Consider the following 20,320-nt stretch of genomic DNA (forward strand, 5'->3'; position numbering starts at 1 on the left):
GTCTCTAAGATAGCTCTTCTAAAAAATAGCTTCCAGAAGCTTATGTAACTAAGCAAACATTGAGGAAGGTGGCAGCAGAAGAAAGAGCAATGAAACAAGAGGTATTTCTTTCAAAATATTATCAAGCATATTGCATCATATTCAGTGTTTAAAAATAAAATTAGACTTTATTTTCTTTTGGGTATTGCCTAATTAGTTCCTATGTTTGGTGGGAATCAATGGAATTTAAAAAAAATAAAGTTATAATAGAAATTATTAGGAATTTCTAATGAGTTCACTATTGTAATAAGGGAGTTTAGTGTGATTAAGAATACTTACATACCCATTTTTAAATTGTGTGATGTGATAAAGACCATTATAAAAAATGGGAGCTCACAATTATTGAGTGCTTCAATTCCAGATTTGGCTCTAAATACTTAACATGGATTCTGTCATTTGATGCCTACAACAATCCTATGAGGAAATATCTATTTATTATCTATATTTTCCTGATGAGAAAATAAAGACCAGAGACATTTGATGTTTTTTTTTGTTCCCAAGGTTGCAACACTGGTAACAGGCAAAACCCAGAATTTCAGCTCAAGAATTCTGGATTCAGATCCCAAGCTCATTCATATGTATATGAACACACACATATTTATAAATGAATTATACATAAAATATATATGAAAAAATATATATCCTTGCTTCTCAACAAAACTGGGGATTGAACCCAGGTCCTCATGCATGCTAAGCAAGTGTTCTACAACCAAGTTTCATTCCTATTCCTTTTTAAAATTTATCTAGAGACAGGGTCTTGCAAAGTTGTTCAGGCTGGGCCCAAAGTTGCAATGCAACTTTTATTTGGTACCTCATTATAAAATCATTATGTGGAAGCAGGGCTTGAACTATTGCAGCAAGAACAATATTTGCCTGTTTAAGAGAAGATAGTGTGTTCTTATAGGTGTAGCTAAACAAGTTCAGTTTTGCATAACTGGGTCAAGAAGAAAATATAACAGTCCTGATGGAGTGGGGGAAAGGAAGTGGGGAAGCAGAGGAGTGTTCCCATCATGGATGGTCCTGGGTCATCCAAACCACTCTCTCTCTCCACATCTTTATGCTGTGGTACTTATGGGTAAGAGCAAGACTAGTGAATCTGGTGACTCCAACAATTTTGATAAAAGCATTGTTTGAAAAATCAGAAAACTTAACTTTAGACATGCCAAGTTGAAATAAATCACTTCATATCACAGCAGAAAAGAATTTGTCCTACCATGGAAAATAGTATAAACTGAATATTCAAGCGCAAAAAGAAGTTTCAAGTACGCATACTGTTTATAGATACTTTATTAAAACCAAGGGCTTTCCATTGTCCTTTCTTATCCAAAAGAAAATAAATAATAAAAATCTATCTTCAGGAATATTTTAACAACATAGTTTCATAAATCTGAGTTTACAGTTTGTCAGATTTAGATACATTCAATCATTACTCAATACAAGAAATGTCAGCCTTAAAGATACTAAGAATTTCTATACTGACCAGTAAAACCATTGCAAAACTTGTATTTCAATTGCACCTTTTTTATTTTTAACTAATTTGTCAATCATGAGACAAAAGAATTTCCTTCTTGGTTCTGGATTTTAACACACAGTTGAAAATTAATCATCCCCTTCTGTCAAATCGTGGCTGACATTCCATGTTGGGAGTATAGTGCTCTTTTCCTCAGGGGCAATGGTGGATGAAGGTGGAGGACAGAATCCAGGCCAATTTATGCTACAGTTATCAACAAGTCCTTGGAGCTGGCCTGCCTTATTAAATTTTAACCCAATCTCTAAGGACCCACAAACACCACTTATAAGGCTATGTATACTACCTGATTTTTCAAATTGCCCTTCTTTTCATTATTTTAAAAACTTTTTTTCCAGTTCTGGTCTAAAAAAGGACAAAGTTCTGTAGAGTTGTAGTTTCAGAATGTAGCCATCACCACCACCATCTGGAAGGACTCAGTTTCCACTACCCTCCACTATCTCTATCCCTAAAGTAATGAATTGAGGCATTTATCTGGAAATGCAGGAAAAAAAACAATGTAGATATTTCAGAGTAAAGAAATAGGGCTGAGTAAATTATTCAGAAGATTGCCTATACTATTATACATTTCCCACCATTCTTTTTATAGGAAGTCTCATTTCACTGGAAATTTTAGCCAATGTTCAAAGCATGATTCCATGCTTTCAACCCAAACCAGACTTGCACTTCTCTTAGAGAAGCCATATAACTTTAAGAATGGCTACAATATGAGATCTGGTAACTTTTCCCTCATTTTTTTTTTAAGTGAAATGGCTTGCTATTTAATAAATTTAGAACTCACTCGGTTTATGTTGTTAAATACGATTTAGTCTGAATATCTGACTACTTCGGATGTGACTATGTATCAGGGCCATTGAAGTAGTTTTTGTTCCTGTTTCTAGTATGTAATTAGACATGTCTGAAATAAATCCAGTGATGAATGCTACCAAATGTGCAGTGTATATATAATGTACTTGTGAATCTATCTGTGTAAAGGTCAAATATTTACATGGAATGTTGACCTTGATCTATAAAACTACTATTTTAACTTATGACATCTTTACATATAGTCAATTTATTTTATGGAGAGCCCCATTTGATAATTAAAAAAATATGCCTTTCAAATATTTCATAAATATATAAAATTTTAGTACATTCTATATTTTTTAAATGTGACATCTAAATTCTTTACAAAGTGACAAAAATAATTATTTTGTATGAAAGTCGTAGATGCAGTGAGTTTTGATTGGCAAGATCTTTCTACATGCAAAAATAGCAGGACACGTTCTCTTACAGAACTTATAGACATTTGTAGTATTTTGAATTATATAATTCACTTTCTGAAGATAAATAGTACCAAAGAAAGACGAGAGATACCATTTAAATATTTTACAATATAAGGGTCTTTCTTTTACTACTTCTTCTTTTATTATTAATATTATTATTTGTGGTGCTGGGGATCAAACCCAAGGCATTGTGCATGCTAGCCAAGTGCTGTACCTCTGAGCTACTCCCCAGCCCTTCTTATACTTCTTTAGGTTAAGATGGTATATGGCCAGTGTTCAGAATCATCTGGTGACAAAAGTTACATTACATAAAAAGTTTTCTAAAACAGAGCACAATTTACATATATGGTGATCAACTGCACAAATTGGAAAAATGATCATTTTTTAACTGTATCACTAACATATAAAACATATTTTACATAGTTTAGAATAGGAATAACATTTTTATAATTTATTGGGAAAATACAAAGCCTTCTCAAAATATCTTTTTGGTGACTCCAGCAATGTCTTCTGAGAATTTACAAATAAAACTATCCTTTATAATTATTTCTTCCCCACTCTTAACACCATATGGAAAGATTATGAGTTATATTTACAATAATTTTTAAAAGTCTACTGTCTGTTCCAGGTGTAGTGGTACACACCTGTAATCCCAGCTACTTGGGAGTGTGAGGCAGGAGGATGGCAAATTCTAGGCCAGCCTGGGTTATAGAGAGAGACCCCTGTATTAAAAACAAAAACAAAAACAAAAAAAACTCTGTTTTCCCTTCTTACATGTTATGTCACTGATACATACTCGTAAGGACTACTTTAAAATTATAACATGAGGTCACTCACTCAAGGTAAATTTCAGTTACGCCTCTAAGATTTTAAAATGTATACACTGTGAATGTATTTTGTAGACATAAGAAAAGTTTGTACTCTTAAAGTAGTAAGAAGACTATGTCTTAACTGTCAGCCCAGTTAAGTCATGGTGACCCATCTGAAAATTCAGAGCTGACATGTCTGTAGAGGTTCTTGAAACTGTTCAGTTAATACCTTCAACTACGGACATACAGATTGAATGGCAGTGGCCACATCTGAGACCAGCTGGAGTACAGAACGTCTATCTATTTTGTCTCTAGCTATATCTCTTTAAAAAATTCAACCTCACGTTGCAGATAGAGATATATTCAAGACAGCTGGAAGGTCCAAAGTTTTGCTCAGAATATAGTATTGAGCAAGGGTGGATTCTTAGATTTTAGAGTCACATGTATTTCAAATAAGGCCATGAAAAGACACAAACTAAACTACTATTCAATTTTTACAAAGATTATACATCTATGATAGTGATATAATTAAAAAACTCTACCACCAAAATGGCAACTGATTTAATTATGCATTCTATTAAAAACAAAACAACACATACACACACAAGTGTGGAAATTTCCTGTAATTATGAATGTAACCAGCTCACTGGTACCCAATGGGTATCTGTCTCTAATTTGTCAAAAGTTGTTTTGAGCTCATTAAATGCCACAGTGAGATCATCATTTATTATAATTTTGTCAAAAAGATGACCATACTGACTTTCCATTATCTGTGCAGATTTAATCATTTCTTGAAAGTCTTCTTCCTACAAAAGGAAGTATTTTTTAAAAAACTGGTTAACCAGGCACTTATATCATTTCACACCAATGTAAACATTCTACAGTTCTTACCTAATACTGTTTTTAGCATTAGTATCCTTACCTAATACTGTTCTGGGTTTAGCCTTTCACCTCATCCAACAATAAAAATTACCTTCTTTAACCACTAGTTCTTCAGATGTCATAACCTCTAATATTCTTTTCTCTAATCTGCTTATAACTAAACTCCTCTGAGAAGATCCAAAACTCCCACCTTAACTAAATTTCAGGATATATAGTCACTAACTTATCATTACATGGTTATGTGGTTATTAAAATAGCTACTTGGGGAAAAAGAACTGCTGACTCATTGCATTGGTTTGTGGCATTATTTATGTTTATGCATAGGAAGGAATTTACAACACAAACATTTTCATGGTTGGATACGTTATAAAAGAATAGTTACTATCTCCCTCTTTTGGCTCATTTGAAGTGCTTCAAGAGCCTTACATGGCCACATTTTTTGACATCAGGAAGTTATTTTAGCTGGCTATAAAACTTAAGGCTATGTAAGTATATACATAAAGGTTAGTGAGACAAATCCCAAGAACATATTATCATTTATCTTCACCAATAAACTTTAAATTTATAACAAGATAATAATTCTTCATATTGCACTTATTGAAATAATTTAAGAATCCACATTGCAATGTCACCTATGATTTCCCAATAGAAAATTTAACGTTAGTGTTAATCAAGAACCTTGAGTAACTAATATCATATGTTAACATCTACTCAGCATAGATAGATACTGTCAGCATTTTGAAAAAAGATCAAATATTGTGAATCATAAACATAATCTGTATTTGTAATCACAATTAAAAGTACACAGATTAACAGAGACTAAAGTTAAATAGAAGGGGGGGGTGTTCTTAACATTTAACTTCTTTACTTATTTTGATCCAAAGGTAGAATACATTATCTTGATAAGATTGAAAACAAAACCAATAAAAAGACTTGCCAGAAGTTAACATATCCATTGACATATCACAGTCACTATTTCCAATAACACTCCTAGGAAATACGAATAGCACTGTTAGAAAATAACAGTCTACTAGTCTTCTCCTCAAATGGTGCGTTTTCTTTTTATAGTGCTAAATATGATACCAGGAGAAAAAGGAAGTTATTACGTTTTTCATTTAGACTATTAAGAAAGAGCAGTAACTGGTTTGGGTACTTTTATCTTTAAATGTAAGGCTAATCTGAAAAATAATTAGCCTAATTTTAATAAATGCTTGGCCTAGAAAAATCTAATATATACATATAATAACATACAAAAATAGTTTTAAGTTAATATGAAGCTGCATTCACAGAATTACAAAAAGAAATTAATAGTGCAATGGTTCAAAATATGTTCGTAAAGACAATTCTACCTTTTACAGATTTTTGAATCACAGCTTCGTCTTTAATAGCCTTCCTGAGTAGCCACAGATGCACGTGCTTTTATGCACTGCTTAGATACCATCACTAATATCTTGGTACTCACCGTAAAGGGCTTTGCAGCACCCTGGTCATCTCTGCTTGAAATAATCTTTGCATTTTTCCTTGTCTCTCTCAAACGCTCTATTGATGGTGGTTTTATAAATATCACATAGGGCTTAAATTCTAGGGTCCTTAAATGTTTCACTGTCTACAAGGAAGAAAAGAATTTTTTTCTTGTATTTCGTCATAACCTCATGAATTATTTCATTTTCTTAACTTATTTCTAAACTTATTCTCTAATTAAGGTCAGTAGGTCTTTTGATGTATTATTCAATCAGTTATTAACAATTGAAGGTGACAAATGTTCCTCTCTAAAAGAAGCTGGAAAATGCAAATTTCATTTAAAAATGTCTGAAATACATCATCATAAATGTTGAACACAAGTAGCTACGAACACCACGAAACTGGCTTTTAGAGCAAATACCAAAAAGATGTGATGGGGTAAATTATAATAACAGTACTAATAATATAATAAGTCACCTGACCATCCCTATGGCCCTCTCCTGATCTCAAGCAGGAGTCCTTGGCCTTCATCTGCCCCTCAGAGGGAGTGATAAAGGCGGCCCCTGCTGTCTGTGATGGCACCAGCATTCCCTCATCAAGGGTCTTACGTTATTTACACTCTGCTTCTGGGGACTCACCTATCATCAAGGGTAACCGACAGAAGGGTGAGGGCTGAGGAATGTTCTTGAACTGTGTGTCAGATCCTTCCAAAATATGAATATAAATGATAGGCATCACCTAAAGGATAGGCAGATGGGCTATGTGTAGGCAGCAGAGGGAGTGTGGGGAGTGGGGGTAGTGCAGGTGGCAGGGGACAGAGGGGTGCTACAGGCACTAGGAGGAGAGGCAGAAACTGCACTGTGAGGATCCAGGAATAAACAGATCCAGTGGAGGCTATGTGCCTCAGGGTACCACCACTGGTAGAAGGACAATCTAGGGCCCCTGGAGGACCAGGAAAATGTTATGGGTTTGGCATCAGTGGGAACATATATGATTTGACAAGGAAGTGAATGGCCTCATCCATTGGCATCCTCAGTCTGGAATTCCCAGGTGCTGGGTGAGGCAGCACATGCCTGTAATCCCAGTGGCTTGGGAGGGCTGAGACAGGTGGATCACAAGTTCAAAGCCAACCTCAGCAAACTTAGTGAGTTCCTTAGTAATTCTGCAAGACCCTGTCTCTAAATAAAATACAAAAAAAGGGCTGGAGATATGGATCAGTGGTTAAGTGCTCCTAGGTTCAATCCCCAGTACAAAAAGAAAAAAGAAAAAAGAAACCAAAACACAAAACAAAAACCCCAGGGTGACAAAGATCAACTGTTAAAGGGATCTTGTCCAGCACAATTCCTGGGAAAAGTCTCATAGCTCTAGCAGGGGTTTTAGGTTTCTAGGACATTTACAAGACCCAAATCAAAGACAGAGGATGGAGAACCAAATGTCCACTGTTAAAAATGATAAACACTTAGAATAATACATAACATAAAAAATACATCACATGGAAGATGGAAGGAGAACCTCGTTGTTAAACAGAATACATATATGATGTTGTAATGAGAAAAAGAAAAAAAAGTGTGTCACATTAGATTGGAGAGAGAGAAAGGATGGGATAGGAGGGGAGGAGTAGGGAGGATAGGAAGGGCAGCAGAATAGACAATATGATTGATGTATGTACATTCCATGTATGTATTATGGGTCAAAATACATTCTGCTGTCATGTATGACTAAAAAAATAAAAATAAATAGTATGGTTGAAAAAATACATCATATGTGTAATAATGTATTCTTTAAAAATATGAAATACACAGAAATATTTAAAAGTCATTGAACTTGACTGGAAATAAATGAGAGTTACAAACACAGATCTTTGAGCTCCCTCCACTCCTATTTCCTAATTATATTGTGGGCTTCCCCCACCCCCACAAAAGATATATCAAATTACACTGATATGAGTAGACTTTATATTTACCTTACACCAAAATGCTCACATGAAGTGCAGTAGAGTACATGGGTTGCAAGTGTTCTGAATATTTCTTTTTTTTAAAATTACTACTCTTCTTTATTCAAGATTAATATCAATATCAAAGATATGTTTACAATGAGCATGTATTTAAACAAGGTTTAAATACACAATATTCTAATCAGTTTCTTTATAGCCTGAAACAATTATCAATATTATAGATATTCAACTGTTTACTTACATGAGGCTGAACATCCAACAAACAAACTTTGTTTTTAGCTAGGACAGATCGAACTGAGTCTATACTTGTGCCATAGTAGTTGTTCTTATATTCACCATATTCAATAAACCTGTGGAAAATTAGAGGCTCATCAGAATCATTTGTGAATTAAATTCATATGTGGCAAGATATAATTCATAGGTAAAAGACGTTTTTGCTTAACATTTAATTTTTTACCATATTTAATAGAATAAATAGGGACAACTACTTCAGAATGTCAATTTTAAAAAATCTTCTATTCTACATTTTCAAATCAGTAACACTTGCTTGTGTTACACTTAAGCAGAAAAAAAGTACTTCAGTCCAGTAGAGCTCTAATGTTTTCCATCACCCCTTTTTCAGAACTAATGCAATGCAATAAAACCATGAATCAGCCAAACAATAGAAACTACTGAAATTTCATTGCATACTACAGAGTAACCAAGCTTAGCTTCAGAACTACAGGAGCTGGGTGGTGGCTAATGGAATCAGGGCAGCCGATTATGTGCTATAAAAACACAATTATTGCGCCAAATGCGAAGAAAGCATTTCGATGTTTCAATAAAATCCCACAATCCTGCATTAAAACACACATTGCTTTTGATATCATCCTAAAATAGTCATGCTTAAGCAAATGGAAAACCCAAACAGTGTTGGGGGTGGGATTTTACAGCTCGCTAGAGAAGATGGTATGTGTACAACTTAACCTTATTTCAATTTCTTGAAGTATCAATGTAAGAATGAAATGTGTGTGTATGGAACAGATTGTAGGACTAGGGATATAGTGAGTAGCTGTTCATCAATTTAAAAAATAAAATTCCACCCAAATTACATGTTAAGATTAAATCAGTGGGCTGGAAAGAAGTTACAATAAGACACCAGTCAAACCTTCCCTCATACTGCAAAATAATACCTATGTGTTTAACTTAACAGAAACGTAACAGTTCTAGTTATTAAAAAGGGGTAAATATTGGTAAAAATTAATAACTGAATTGTCATTTTATATGGGTTTCAAATAATACTGTGGTAAGTAAAATACATTTTCAAATGCAGCAAAACTCTAAGTGGATATACAGGCTGGATATATAGGAATATGCTTAAAAACAATAGTCATATAAAACTTGCCGAAATTTTCACATACTTGTTATTTTGTACATCTGTCTCAAACAAATGTTTGGAAATGAAAATATATTCAACACCATCACTCTCCTGGCTTCTTCTTGCTCTGGTGGTATCTGTGAGTTGATTAAAAAAAAAAGTTTAGAAAAGCTCATACTTGATTTTAAAAAAAGAGTATAGGAAATATTAAAGAAATGATCATGTATAATCGAAGCAGTTATCTTACATGGAATTAAAAAACTTATAAATAAGTAAATTAGTTAATAAAATATAGTAAAGTGTCAAATGCAGATTTTACTACTGATATTAAAATTTGAAAATTGAGTAAAATTCAATTGCATTGTGTATCTGTGCTATTACTCATTATTTTGATGGTTCTTTAATATAATTAAATAAAAGTGGTATCCTAAACACTTTGAGGAAAACTCCTTTCTTTTGCAAATAATATGCTCATCATCTTTATTTATTGATCCTCATTCACTGAAGAAAATCTGCTGCCCACTAGTTACAAATTATGAAATTATCTTATTACCTTCCTAACACAGCACTATGTCATCAATGCTTTCTATTACACTGGATAAAGTCAAATACTTCTATGTGCTATTCATTATCCTTGGCAAAGTTATAAGCAGCACCCTCTTAGAATATTATTTAACTTCCAATATTCCAGTAATTTTTCTAGTTATTTTTCAGTAAACTGTAATGGAGCAGAAAATGCAGGATTAATTACAAACAACAAAACACAAGGTTTTCTATTGATATGGCAAGTAAAAAACACACCACAGTCCTACTGATTACAACAAAAACCTCTGAAACCAGGACAACTGCCTGAGTACTCTGAAAAATAAATAAAACAGGTAAGATTGTGGAAGCGGGTCAACCTGCATGGGGAAAAGTTTAGCTTTATTTTTTTTTCTAGGTTTGCCCCAAGGGTAGGAATCACTCCAAGAGAATCATAGTGGAATGTGTGCTAAACTCCAATAGATGTCCTGCCAATTTCAGTGAAAGGACCAGAAAAAAAGGGGATGGGGAAAAATCAAGTCATTTTGGGTTAAAGAGTATGTAGGAAATCCAGGAGGGGAGAAAGTATAGAAGGAAATACTTTATATATGAACAACCATTAGTCTAAGAATAACTCTTGCCCTTACGCATGCAGTTCAGATTCAAACCAGCACAGTAAAGTTTTTAAGAAGTGAACCGGAGATTAGAATACTCAAGTCTAGGTCTAAACCCTGCATAATAGAAAACACTGAACACACCCTTAACAGTGTAGGAAAAGCTTGGAGAACTGAGCTGGATTTGAATTATGTATACAATCTCAGACTTGTCTTCGAACCAGGACAGATACAAATCAACAAAGATAAATGAGACAGAACTTAGTATCAGGCAGTTGTTTACCTGCTAAGATAAATACATCAATATTCTCCAGAATTTAGATCAGGACCTAGTGTTAATATAACATAACACTCACAATACCTAGAATGCAATCCAAAATTGTTCAATATAAAATAACCAAGGAGGGCTGGGGATGTGGCTCAAGCAGTAACGTGCTCACTGGCATTTGCGGGGCACTGGGTTTGATCCTCAGCACCACATAAAAATAAAATAAAGAGGTTGTGTCCACCGAAAACTAAAAAATAAATATTAAAAATTCTCTCTCTCTCTCTGTGAAAAAAAAACAACAACAAGGAAATATGACCATTCTCAAGAGGAAAGATAACAGATGGAAACCGCAAGACCCAGAAGTTAAAACACAGACTCTAATGCAACTATCGTAACTATGCTTCATAAAGTAAAAGGAAACACTTGAATTCAATGAAAATGTAAGTCTTAGTAGAGAAATAGAAATTATAAAAGAAGAACCAAGTGAGAATTTTAGAACTGAGAAGATACAATATATGACAGAAACAAATCACAAGATGGTTTTAGTAGCAGAAAGAAGATAATAAATAAAAGAGCCAGTGACCTGAAGATGATCAATAAAAACTATATAATCTGGGGCTGGGGTTGTGGCTCGGTGGTAGAGTGCTCACCTAGCATGCCTGAAGCACTGGGTTTGATCCTCAGCACCACATAAAACAATAAAAACAAATAAAGGTGTTGTGTCCACCCATGACTAAAAAATATGTATTTAAAAAATTGTATAATCTGAACAACAACAACAAAGACTGAAAAAAAATAAATGGAACTCCAGGGACTTGGATTCAACAGGTGAATAGACAGAAAAATATTGATATTTCCATATCAAGAATGAAAAAATCAACTATTGATCTATGAAACAACATGAATGAATCCCAATGCTGAAATGTCTACTGTATGTGTAATTAGGTGCTAGAAGGAGAGAAAAATTATATTGGAGCAGATTCTGGAATTTTAAAATTTGGTGAAAGACATAAACTTACAGATTTCAGAAGCTCAACAGATCCCAAACAGGATAAATTCAGAAAAAAAGATCATGCCTACACATATAATCACATCAGTAAAAGTCAAATGTAACTAAAAAATTTTGAAGTCAACTGGAAAATATAATACCCATAAGGGAAGAATTATTTAAAATCATCACAGATTTCTTTTCATAAATCATAAAAGAAATAAATGAAATGAAATAAATCAACCAAAATATCTTTCAGAAATAAACGCAACATAAAGACTTTCTAAGATGAGGAGAAACACAGAATTCATCAGCCCCTTGTTCTAAGAGGAAAAATGGACATTTTAAAATGCTGAAGTGAAACGGTAAGAAAGAAACTTGGATCTTCAAGAATGAAGAAAGAACAAATAGCTGAATCCAAACGAAGTCCACTTTTACCCTCTTAAGTCCATTAAGACTTATATGACTGTTTCAGTAAAAGTTTTACTACTGATTGATAGAATTTTCAATGTATGGAAATATAATATATTCAATAACTGCAGCAGATTAAGGTAGGGGAAAAGGGAATTACATGGTTGCAAGTCTTGTATATTTTATGTGAAACAATGCCAAGTTAACTCCACATAGATGGTAAATGGTTAGATATGTATATTATAATCCCTTAAAGCAACCAGTAAAAAACTATTGCAAAGAGATATAAACCAGAGTGCCAATAGGTAGATTAAAATGGAATACTAAAAAACCTTCAGATAATCTAAAGGAAGGCAGAAAAGGAAGGAAAAGAAAATGAATACAGAAAACAATGATTTAAAAAACAACGCAATCATTTTTATAGTTAAATAAATGCTTAAGGTTTCTGTATACCCATTAAAAGGTGGAGATTTACCCTAAAATGGGTAAAAGATAAATACCTTAGTACATTTCTGCTGATAAGCCTATAAGAAAGCATATTACATATTAAGACACAGATACATGGTCATTCTCCTACTTACTTGCCCAAGAGAAACAAAACATACAACCATCAAAAATCTTGTATACTTGGGCTGGGGATGTGGCTCAAGTGGTAACGCGCTCGCCTGGCATGCGTGGGGCGCTGGGTTCGATCCTCAGCACCACATAAAAATAAAATAAAGATGTTGTGTCCACCGAAAACTGAAAAATCTCTCTCTCTCTCTCTCTCTCAAAAAAAATCTCTCTCTCTTAAAAAAAATTCTCTCTCTCTTTAAAAAAAAAAATCCTGTATACAAACCTCATAATACCTTTATTTGCAGTGGCCAAAAATGGGGTGGGGAAAGAAACTTTTAAATATCCATCAATAGGTAAATAGATTAAAAAAATCAGTATTTCCATAAAAAGAATGGTATTCAACAGTGAAAATGGATCAATTAATGATCTATGAAACAACATGAATGAATCCCAAGCTCATGTTGAATAGAAACACAGCAGGTATATGCTGTGTAATTCAATTTAAAGTACTAACAATTCCTACCGACCCACACGGCCAAATGCAGACCAGCAGGAGCCTTGAAATAGGAGTAGAGGGATGGGCTGCAAAAAGCACATGGACATCTTTGAGGAGATAAAAATGCTTTGTTATGTTGACTGTGGGGATAGTTTCACATGTGCATATGTATTTAAGACTGATCACATCATATTTAAAGTATGTGCAGTTATTTTAATTGTATTTAAATAATGTTATAAAATTGTGAGAAGTCGGGGAAACAGTAAGCTAATTCAAACAGCAATGGATTCATAAAACCCAATTAATTTAAATTATATCCAAAATTTTAACTCCCTTTTGTTTAGTTAGAAAGCACATTTTCCTACAAAGTTCTTATTTCTTGAAAACAGTTTTTCATACTTGTTTCCACGTGTGGCGCACCCAGAAGCAGTGTTATTCTTTATGGAATGTCACACCCTTTACAGGAACTGGATGAAGTACTGATACTGATACATTTTATTCTATCATAAAAACTAAGAATAAGTTTCATAGCACAAAAATGTTCTGTTGGGTGTATGTATAAGTATCTAAGACTTTGAAAGATTAAAATTAGTATGATACTGTGCTTTAGAATTAAGGTTTATATTCATTTATCACTTAATCCGTTTTGTTACCACCATTTGTTATTGTTCCCTGAGCAAATGGTAGGCTTAAGATAAAGTCTTGCAGAAAATCAAAATAGAATTTTCTACACATTTGTTTCTCATTAACTAAGCAAAGACTGACTTTATCCAACTGTACTGGCAGAACATGCTGACTGAAAATCTACAACAGTTAAAATCACTTTCCCAACACATGGAGTCCCCCTAGAGGGTTAAAAATATTTTTAGAACTACATGAAGTAGTAATTAAGATATTTATTATGTTACTGAACATACTACATAGGTATATGTCTACAACCAAAGTGTTTGTGTATCATAATCAACCTGAATTAGCTAGGTCTGATGCTATTTTACTGATGAAGAATTTCAGCGTCTAATTAAAATGAGCAACCTTGGGAATCTCATGAACTCAGTAACAATGAGGGATTCTGAATGAAGGACCTAGAAATTCACAGGACAAGGAGATTCAAAGGGAAAGATGGGCCATAGCAGGCCACTACTTCGTGACTGCTGATCCACTACGCTTATAGGTTAAGACAAAAATCAAATGCATATAGAACAAGTTCTAGCCTCTCCTCCTTGTCCCCAACAAAATCCCAGAATAATAACCATGGTGAATTAATTTTTTTTTAAAACTGGTATCCTCATTCAAAACATTTATAGTTTGGAAATTTTAAGTAAGGCATCCTGTGGACAAAGGAGTGTTCTAAAACATAGGTACTTGGAAATCCATAAAAACACAAAATTTGTGATATTTGCTTTCAAGGAAACCACAGAAAGTGACTTGGTGGTGAGGTTGACTCTTAATCATAAGAGTGCCCAAAGTCCAGACTATAGAGATTCTAGAATCCACTCAATATTTGAGATCTACTGTAATATTTTTCGTTAACTACTTTTCAGCCATTTTAGCCCAACAACAATAGCATTAACCTGATTTGGAATTCCTTTATATGTTTATATATTGTCCTGTGCTTCATAAAGACATTTTGCATTATGGACTGTGCATACAACAGTGTTCCCATAAGATAATATTGTCCAGTGACGCAGCCAACTTAGCTTGTGAAAGTTCAAATGAGGAAACTGCCTAACATTGCATTTCTCAGGATGTATCTCAGGGTTAAACACTGTGTGATTGTGCTTATTTTTTAAAAAGCAGAATAATTATAGATTCAAAAGTAGTTATAAAAATTGTACACAGAGAGGTCCCATGCAACCATCCCTCAGCTTCCTATGGTAGGACTTATAAAACTACAGCACATTGTCAAAACCAGGAAATCAACATCAGAAAGCCAACTAAACTACTAGGTATTTATTTTGAACATTAAAAAACCCAAGTATGATATACAGAAAGAAAAGTTCACATAAAGTTATATATACACTTATAAATATATGGCTTGATGAATTTTCACACATCAAACATGCCTCTGTAATGAGCACTTCTAATAGAAGCAGAAAATTGCCAACACCCACAAATTACTGGTCAATTTTTCCCTCCTCAAAATTTCGAAGGGCACATATTGCTGTGCTCTTTTATATTTATAAACATGGAGAAATAATGCAGGTCCTCTTCTGTGCTTGCTTCCTTTTACTCACATGATGTCTGTGGGGTTCATTTGTATGGGTCTGTGTATTTGTGGACTACTTTTTTCTGTGTTCTAGTATTTCATTGTGTAAATATGCCTTAATTTATTATCTATTCTACTAATACTTTTCTTTTTTCTTTCTTTCTTTTTTTTTTTTTTTGGTACCAGGGATTGAACCCAGGGGCTCTTAACAACTGAGACACATCCACACCCTTTTTTTGTATTTTATTTTGAGACAGGGTCTTGCTAAGTTGTTCAGGGCCTCACCAAGTTGCTGGGGCTGGCTTTGAACTTGCAATCCTCCTGCCTCCGTCTCCCGAGCTGCTAGGATTACAGGCGTGTGTCACCTTGCCTGGCTTCCATTCTACTTCTGATAGGTGTTTGGGTAGTTTCTAATTTTAACTCTTATAAATATGTTTCTAAGAATATCTGAATATATGTCTTTTGTACATATGCAATTCTGTTGGGTGTATATCTGGGAATGGAATTGCTGGGTCATACGGTGTGTTTGAGAAGCTTTAGTAGATATGGCCACTTAGTTTGCTGAAATGGTAATTTATACTCTGATCAGCCACGTACAAGAGTTCCATCTCTTTTATTCTACCTATTCTCGTGGATGTTATATGTCTCAGAAAGGAGAATTGTAGTATTAAGCATCAAACAATACTAGTAATCATCAAAACAATAATCTTTCTCTAATATTCAATATTTTTTTCTGTAATATTCAAGAGTCTGCCCAAAGTACTTTAGAAAGCAAAACAATGAAATTTCAAAATTACTCTTAAAATATATTTTTCTTAAATTAACTACCTCACCCTTAATTGATGCTCTAGTTATATTTTCCAAACATGTCTGATCTTATGAATGACCTGGGATGCTTGCTATAAACATAGTCTCAGACATGTATTTTCTTGCAACCCCAAGGAGATTCTTATCATTAGGCATGTCTGAAACCATTGGTATTTGGGGACCCAGTGACATTAATACCTGTTTAAAGTGGATCAGAGTGGAAAATAAATACTCTGAGGATTTTTTTTCAGAGTCTGAGTCCCAGGATCTTTCTAGATATTTTCTGATTCTATAACAATTTTGGAGACAGGTTATCTCAGCACTTAAAAGCCAAAGTGCCTTGTTCTAGGGCCTTTGGTAACACCAAAACCAGTACAGAAGGTTACATTTGATAGATGGCCTTATTGATATTTATCATCTTCACTACAGTTTTTACTGCTCCCTGGGCTTTCAGTAAGTAGTTTGAAAGCATTGCTAGAGAAACACAGGAGAAGAACATAAGCAGTGCTGTCAAAACACCTGATTTCAAATCCAAGTGCAACTATCATCGACTGAGCTATGAATGAGTCCAGGTACTTTTTGCACTCTTTCCTTCTCTGTGAAATAGAGAAAATATCACCCATCTTACACCACTGTTGGGAGGGCGACATAAATTAAGATGAACAATGGAGATGAATCTACAGTAGGAAATTGAAGTTTGTTTTTCCTTTGTAATCTGTTTTTGCATCTCAGGTTTCTTCTATAGTTGCTCACCTGTAAGCTTAACAACCATTTGTATACTTTTCTAGTTACCTGTAAATTGAAATTCAACTTCAGTAGGTAAGAGAAGTGAATTAAAGGGGGCGGCGGGGGGGTGGGTGGGAAGAAACTGTCTAATTTCACATTTCCCTGGTGGAAACCAGCAGTCCTATAACTTACGGCTGAAAATGATTACAAACAATAATTTGGAAAAATGTAGTAACAAGATGTAACTTGAGGTAATAAAAAACTATAATTTTAAAATAAAGTTGAACTCTTCCAAAACTAGAGAACATTGCTAAGGGCAATAGACAAATGATTTTTTTTTCTAACATTACTAAAACCACTTGAAAAAGCCAACATTTCAATTTAGCCTTTTAGACAGCTTTCTAACATCAACATATTAAGTAGTCAAATGGCATTTATTCTGGAGATCAAAATGTTTCAAGCATCATATTTCATTTGTAAGAATGCCTATGAAAACCACTTTTATAAAAATAGATCTAATTCTGTGTACTGAAAAAAAAGCCTACCATATTTGGTCTATATGGCCATGAAAAGCCCATTTAACACTATCTGCCAATTACTACATATAAAAGGTAATTAAGAAAGGTTCATATTATGAGAAGTCTCCTTCAGTTCTCTGTGGTTTGGTCCTTCTAATCGTAAAACTGGAGAAAAACTCTGGAAAACATTAGCACTTATTTTAGGAAATAGAAAAGTGAGTCTTTTACTTAGAAGAAAATTTGTAAATAATAAGTTGATGTTATCTGTGAAGTAAAATTCCTCATAAAATTCTAAAAGTAGGGAAGCTGCAATTAACAAATATCCCACCAATCATCCGTGTCATCTAGGGACAATTCCTTAACCCCTGGTACCTCTGTTACCTCCTCTGTACAATGTGGATAATGTCACTGCACACTTCTAGGGGCTGATGGGAGGTCCAGAGGGTGCATGCTCTCTAAGTGTTCAGCAATCCCTACTAGTGCAGTCACAGTAGCATTGAAAAGTACAAAACTCACGGGGCACTGTTACACCATAATGCTGTGTATCACTGATCAGCAGCTTCCGTTTCAGTTCATTCAGACCCACTCCTACGGGACCTGAAAAACAAGACAAGAGAAATTCACTAAATGAAACATTATTTAAACATTTCTATAACTGATCTGAATCTGTATGTTAGACTGAAAATATGGATCCAATCTTGTACTCCAAGTAAAAAGGTATTTCTAGTTAAGTTGTACATTAAAAAAAAAGAAAGAAAACTAGAATTTCTTTCGTTGCCTTTTTACTTTTAAAATTTAAATCCTGATCTCTTCCTCAAAAAAGGATAAAAGTACTTTACATGAAAATACTCAAAGTATATCTGATTATATTAACAATTAATTAATGGTACACATAAGATCCTAAAAAATAAGTGCACCTAAAAAAATTGGACAATGGTTCCCATAGTGATAATTTCAATTCTAAGTATTTTTAAATTTTAATAAAATATGACCTTTGACCTTGACTTTCTTTGGGATGTAAATTCCACTATGCATTTTAAATTTGCAAAACTATGGCCACATTTATCTTTGCCAAGACCTTCTCCTATACTATATATTTTTGGTTAGTCCTTAAGCATTTGAAAACTTGCAAAGGCCTTACACATTTAAATCAAGTAACCCATACATACTGAACATCAACAAGAAGCAAAAGGCATATGGTAAATGTTGTAATTATAATAGATACTAAACAAACTCTACTTTCCAAGAAAGTAACCAGTTAAAATACTAAAAATCAAAGGGCAGTTTCAAAAAGGAGTCTGAAATCAAAGTTAGAAGGGCACAAGCCCCAAATAGCCAGCATTACTTTTCTATTGAAATGCTTTTCACAGCACTGCCATTAGGGTCCATTTAAGGACTATGTACTGCAGCAGAGAGAATACAGGCTATAGGGCCCACCTGGCCTGAGCTGCGTTTCCCATCTCTTCCACCCAGTATTCCCTCTCCTGTGCTCCTGGGAGGTGAAGACACTGAACCTGCGCAGATGTTCTGAGTGGTAATGTTCTGTTCTTGGGTGAAATTAATGAGATCTTATGTACAGTGCCTAGCACAGAGCCCAGGTACTTGAGATTATCTCACTGCCCACCTCTTCGTCCAACCTGGTAGATCAGAAGATTCTTTGAAAAAGAACACTGTTTAAAGTCAGACAACGATGGTGTTTTGGTATGGATGTGAAGTGTTCCCCCAAAAGCTCATGCTTTGGAAGCATGGTCCCTAATACAGCAAGATGCATTGTTGGGGTTCTGGGGCAATGATGAAAGCTGCAACCTCATCTGTGGACCGATCCATTGGGTAGATTAATAATCTGAATGGATTATTGGATAACTTTAGGCAGGTGCAGCATGATTGGAAGAAGTAGGTCAGTAGGGGCTTATATCCTGCGCCCAGGCCCTCTCTTCTCTCTGCTTCCTGTCTGCCAAGAGCTAACAACTTTCCTCTGCATGCTTTTCTGTTATGGTATGCCACTTGCTTCAGGACAAAGCAATGGACCTGGCTGGCCATGCACTCAATGTCTGAAATACACTTTTCCTCTTCTATGTTGTTCCTGGTCAGGTATTTTGGTCCTACTAATGAAAAGCTGACTAACACAGAGGGACTTGCAGATGGACAGAGAAGAGTATGGTGGGCATTCTGGGTGGAGGGAAGAGTGTGAACAAAGATAAAGTGGCAGAGTTGGGAACTGCACCTTCCTTCTCTACTGTACTTCTCAGTCCAGCACCCTGTATAAAAACACCTGTCGCCCTGGTGGTCATTCAATACCACCTTTTCCCATACTGTTGCCAAGTATTAATTCTCTAGCAACTTCCTCTTACTCTCTAATAAGACAGTGGCTCTCAACATTCCCTTTTAAACACTACAGCATCCCACTGATATCCTGAAATGATGTGAATTTAGCATTTCTTTAGTAGATCTCAGCTCTAGAGTGTAGGTACTTTGCTCAGTGACTAGCATTTTCTTCTTATCTAATATCTACATTAAAAGGAGAGAGATTTATTTTAACTGTGGAGAAAAGAAAAACTACAAGTATTTGCATTTACAGGAAAAAGTATTCCCTTTCCAATGTGATACCCTTAGATTTTGATAGTACTCAATTTTGGCCTCCATATGTTAATTTTATAATTTAGCCCTTACAAATGAATTTACTTTATCGAACACTCATGGAATACACATTCATATATGTCAAGATTATGTTATTCTAGATTGTCACTTTCAAAGGTAGAAGCACTGTTGCAAAAAGCTTAAAATAGGGACATAAATTCAATCATTTTCACTATAAAACTGTCTTGCAGACCTACAAATAGCATTTTCCCTGCAGGGCCCTTGAATCAATTCTGCCACCCATATTAGAGAAGTTAGCAGTTTCTCTTGACATTGA

General features: G+C 34.4%; 1 protein-coding gene across 5 annotated transcripts in view; it reads right to left on the minus strand.

The window, feature by feature from the left end:
- Nucleotides 1-1,308: 1,308 nt before the first annotated feature.
- The window catches only part of Mpp7 (MAGUK p55 scaffold protein 7), a 253,251-nt gene continuing 234,239 nt past the window's right edge, over nt 1,309-20,320 (minus strand). For all 5 annotated transcript variants that reach the window (XM_058580524.1, XM_058580523.1, XM_046448366.2 and 2 more), the window contains 5 exons: nt 17,923-18,003; nt 9,339-9,432; nt 8,180-8,288; nt 5,986-6,129; nt 1,309-4,447 (listed from right to left, as the gene is read on the minus strand). In XM_058580524.1, coding sequence (XP_058436507.1) covers nt 4,268-4,447; nt 5,986-6,129; nt 8,180-8,288; nt 9,339-9,432; nt 17,923-18,003 — 608 coding nt within the window. In that variant the 3' untranslated portion in view covers nt 1,309-4,267. The remainder of the gene's footprint in view (nt 4,448-5,985; nt 6,130-8,179; nt 8,289-9,338; nt 9,433-17,922; nt 18,004-20,320) is intronic.

The sequence above is a fragment of the Marmota monax genome, unplaced genomic scaffold (genome assembly GCF_021218885.2).
Source record: "Marmota monax isolate L192 unplaced genomic scaffold, Marmota_monax_Labrador192_F-V1.1 WCK01_AAM20220418_F8-fsc00066, whole genome shotgun sequence".
Lineage (NCBI taxonomy): Eukaryota > Metazoa > Chordata > Mammalia > Rodentia > Sciuridae > Marmota > Marmota monax.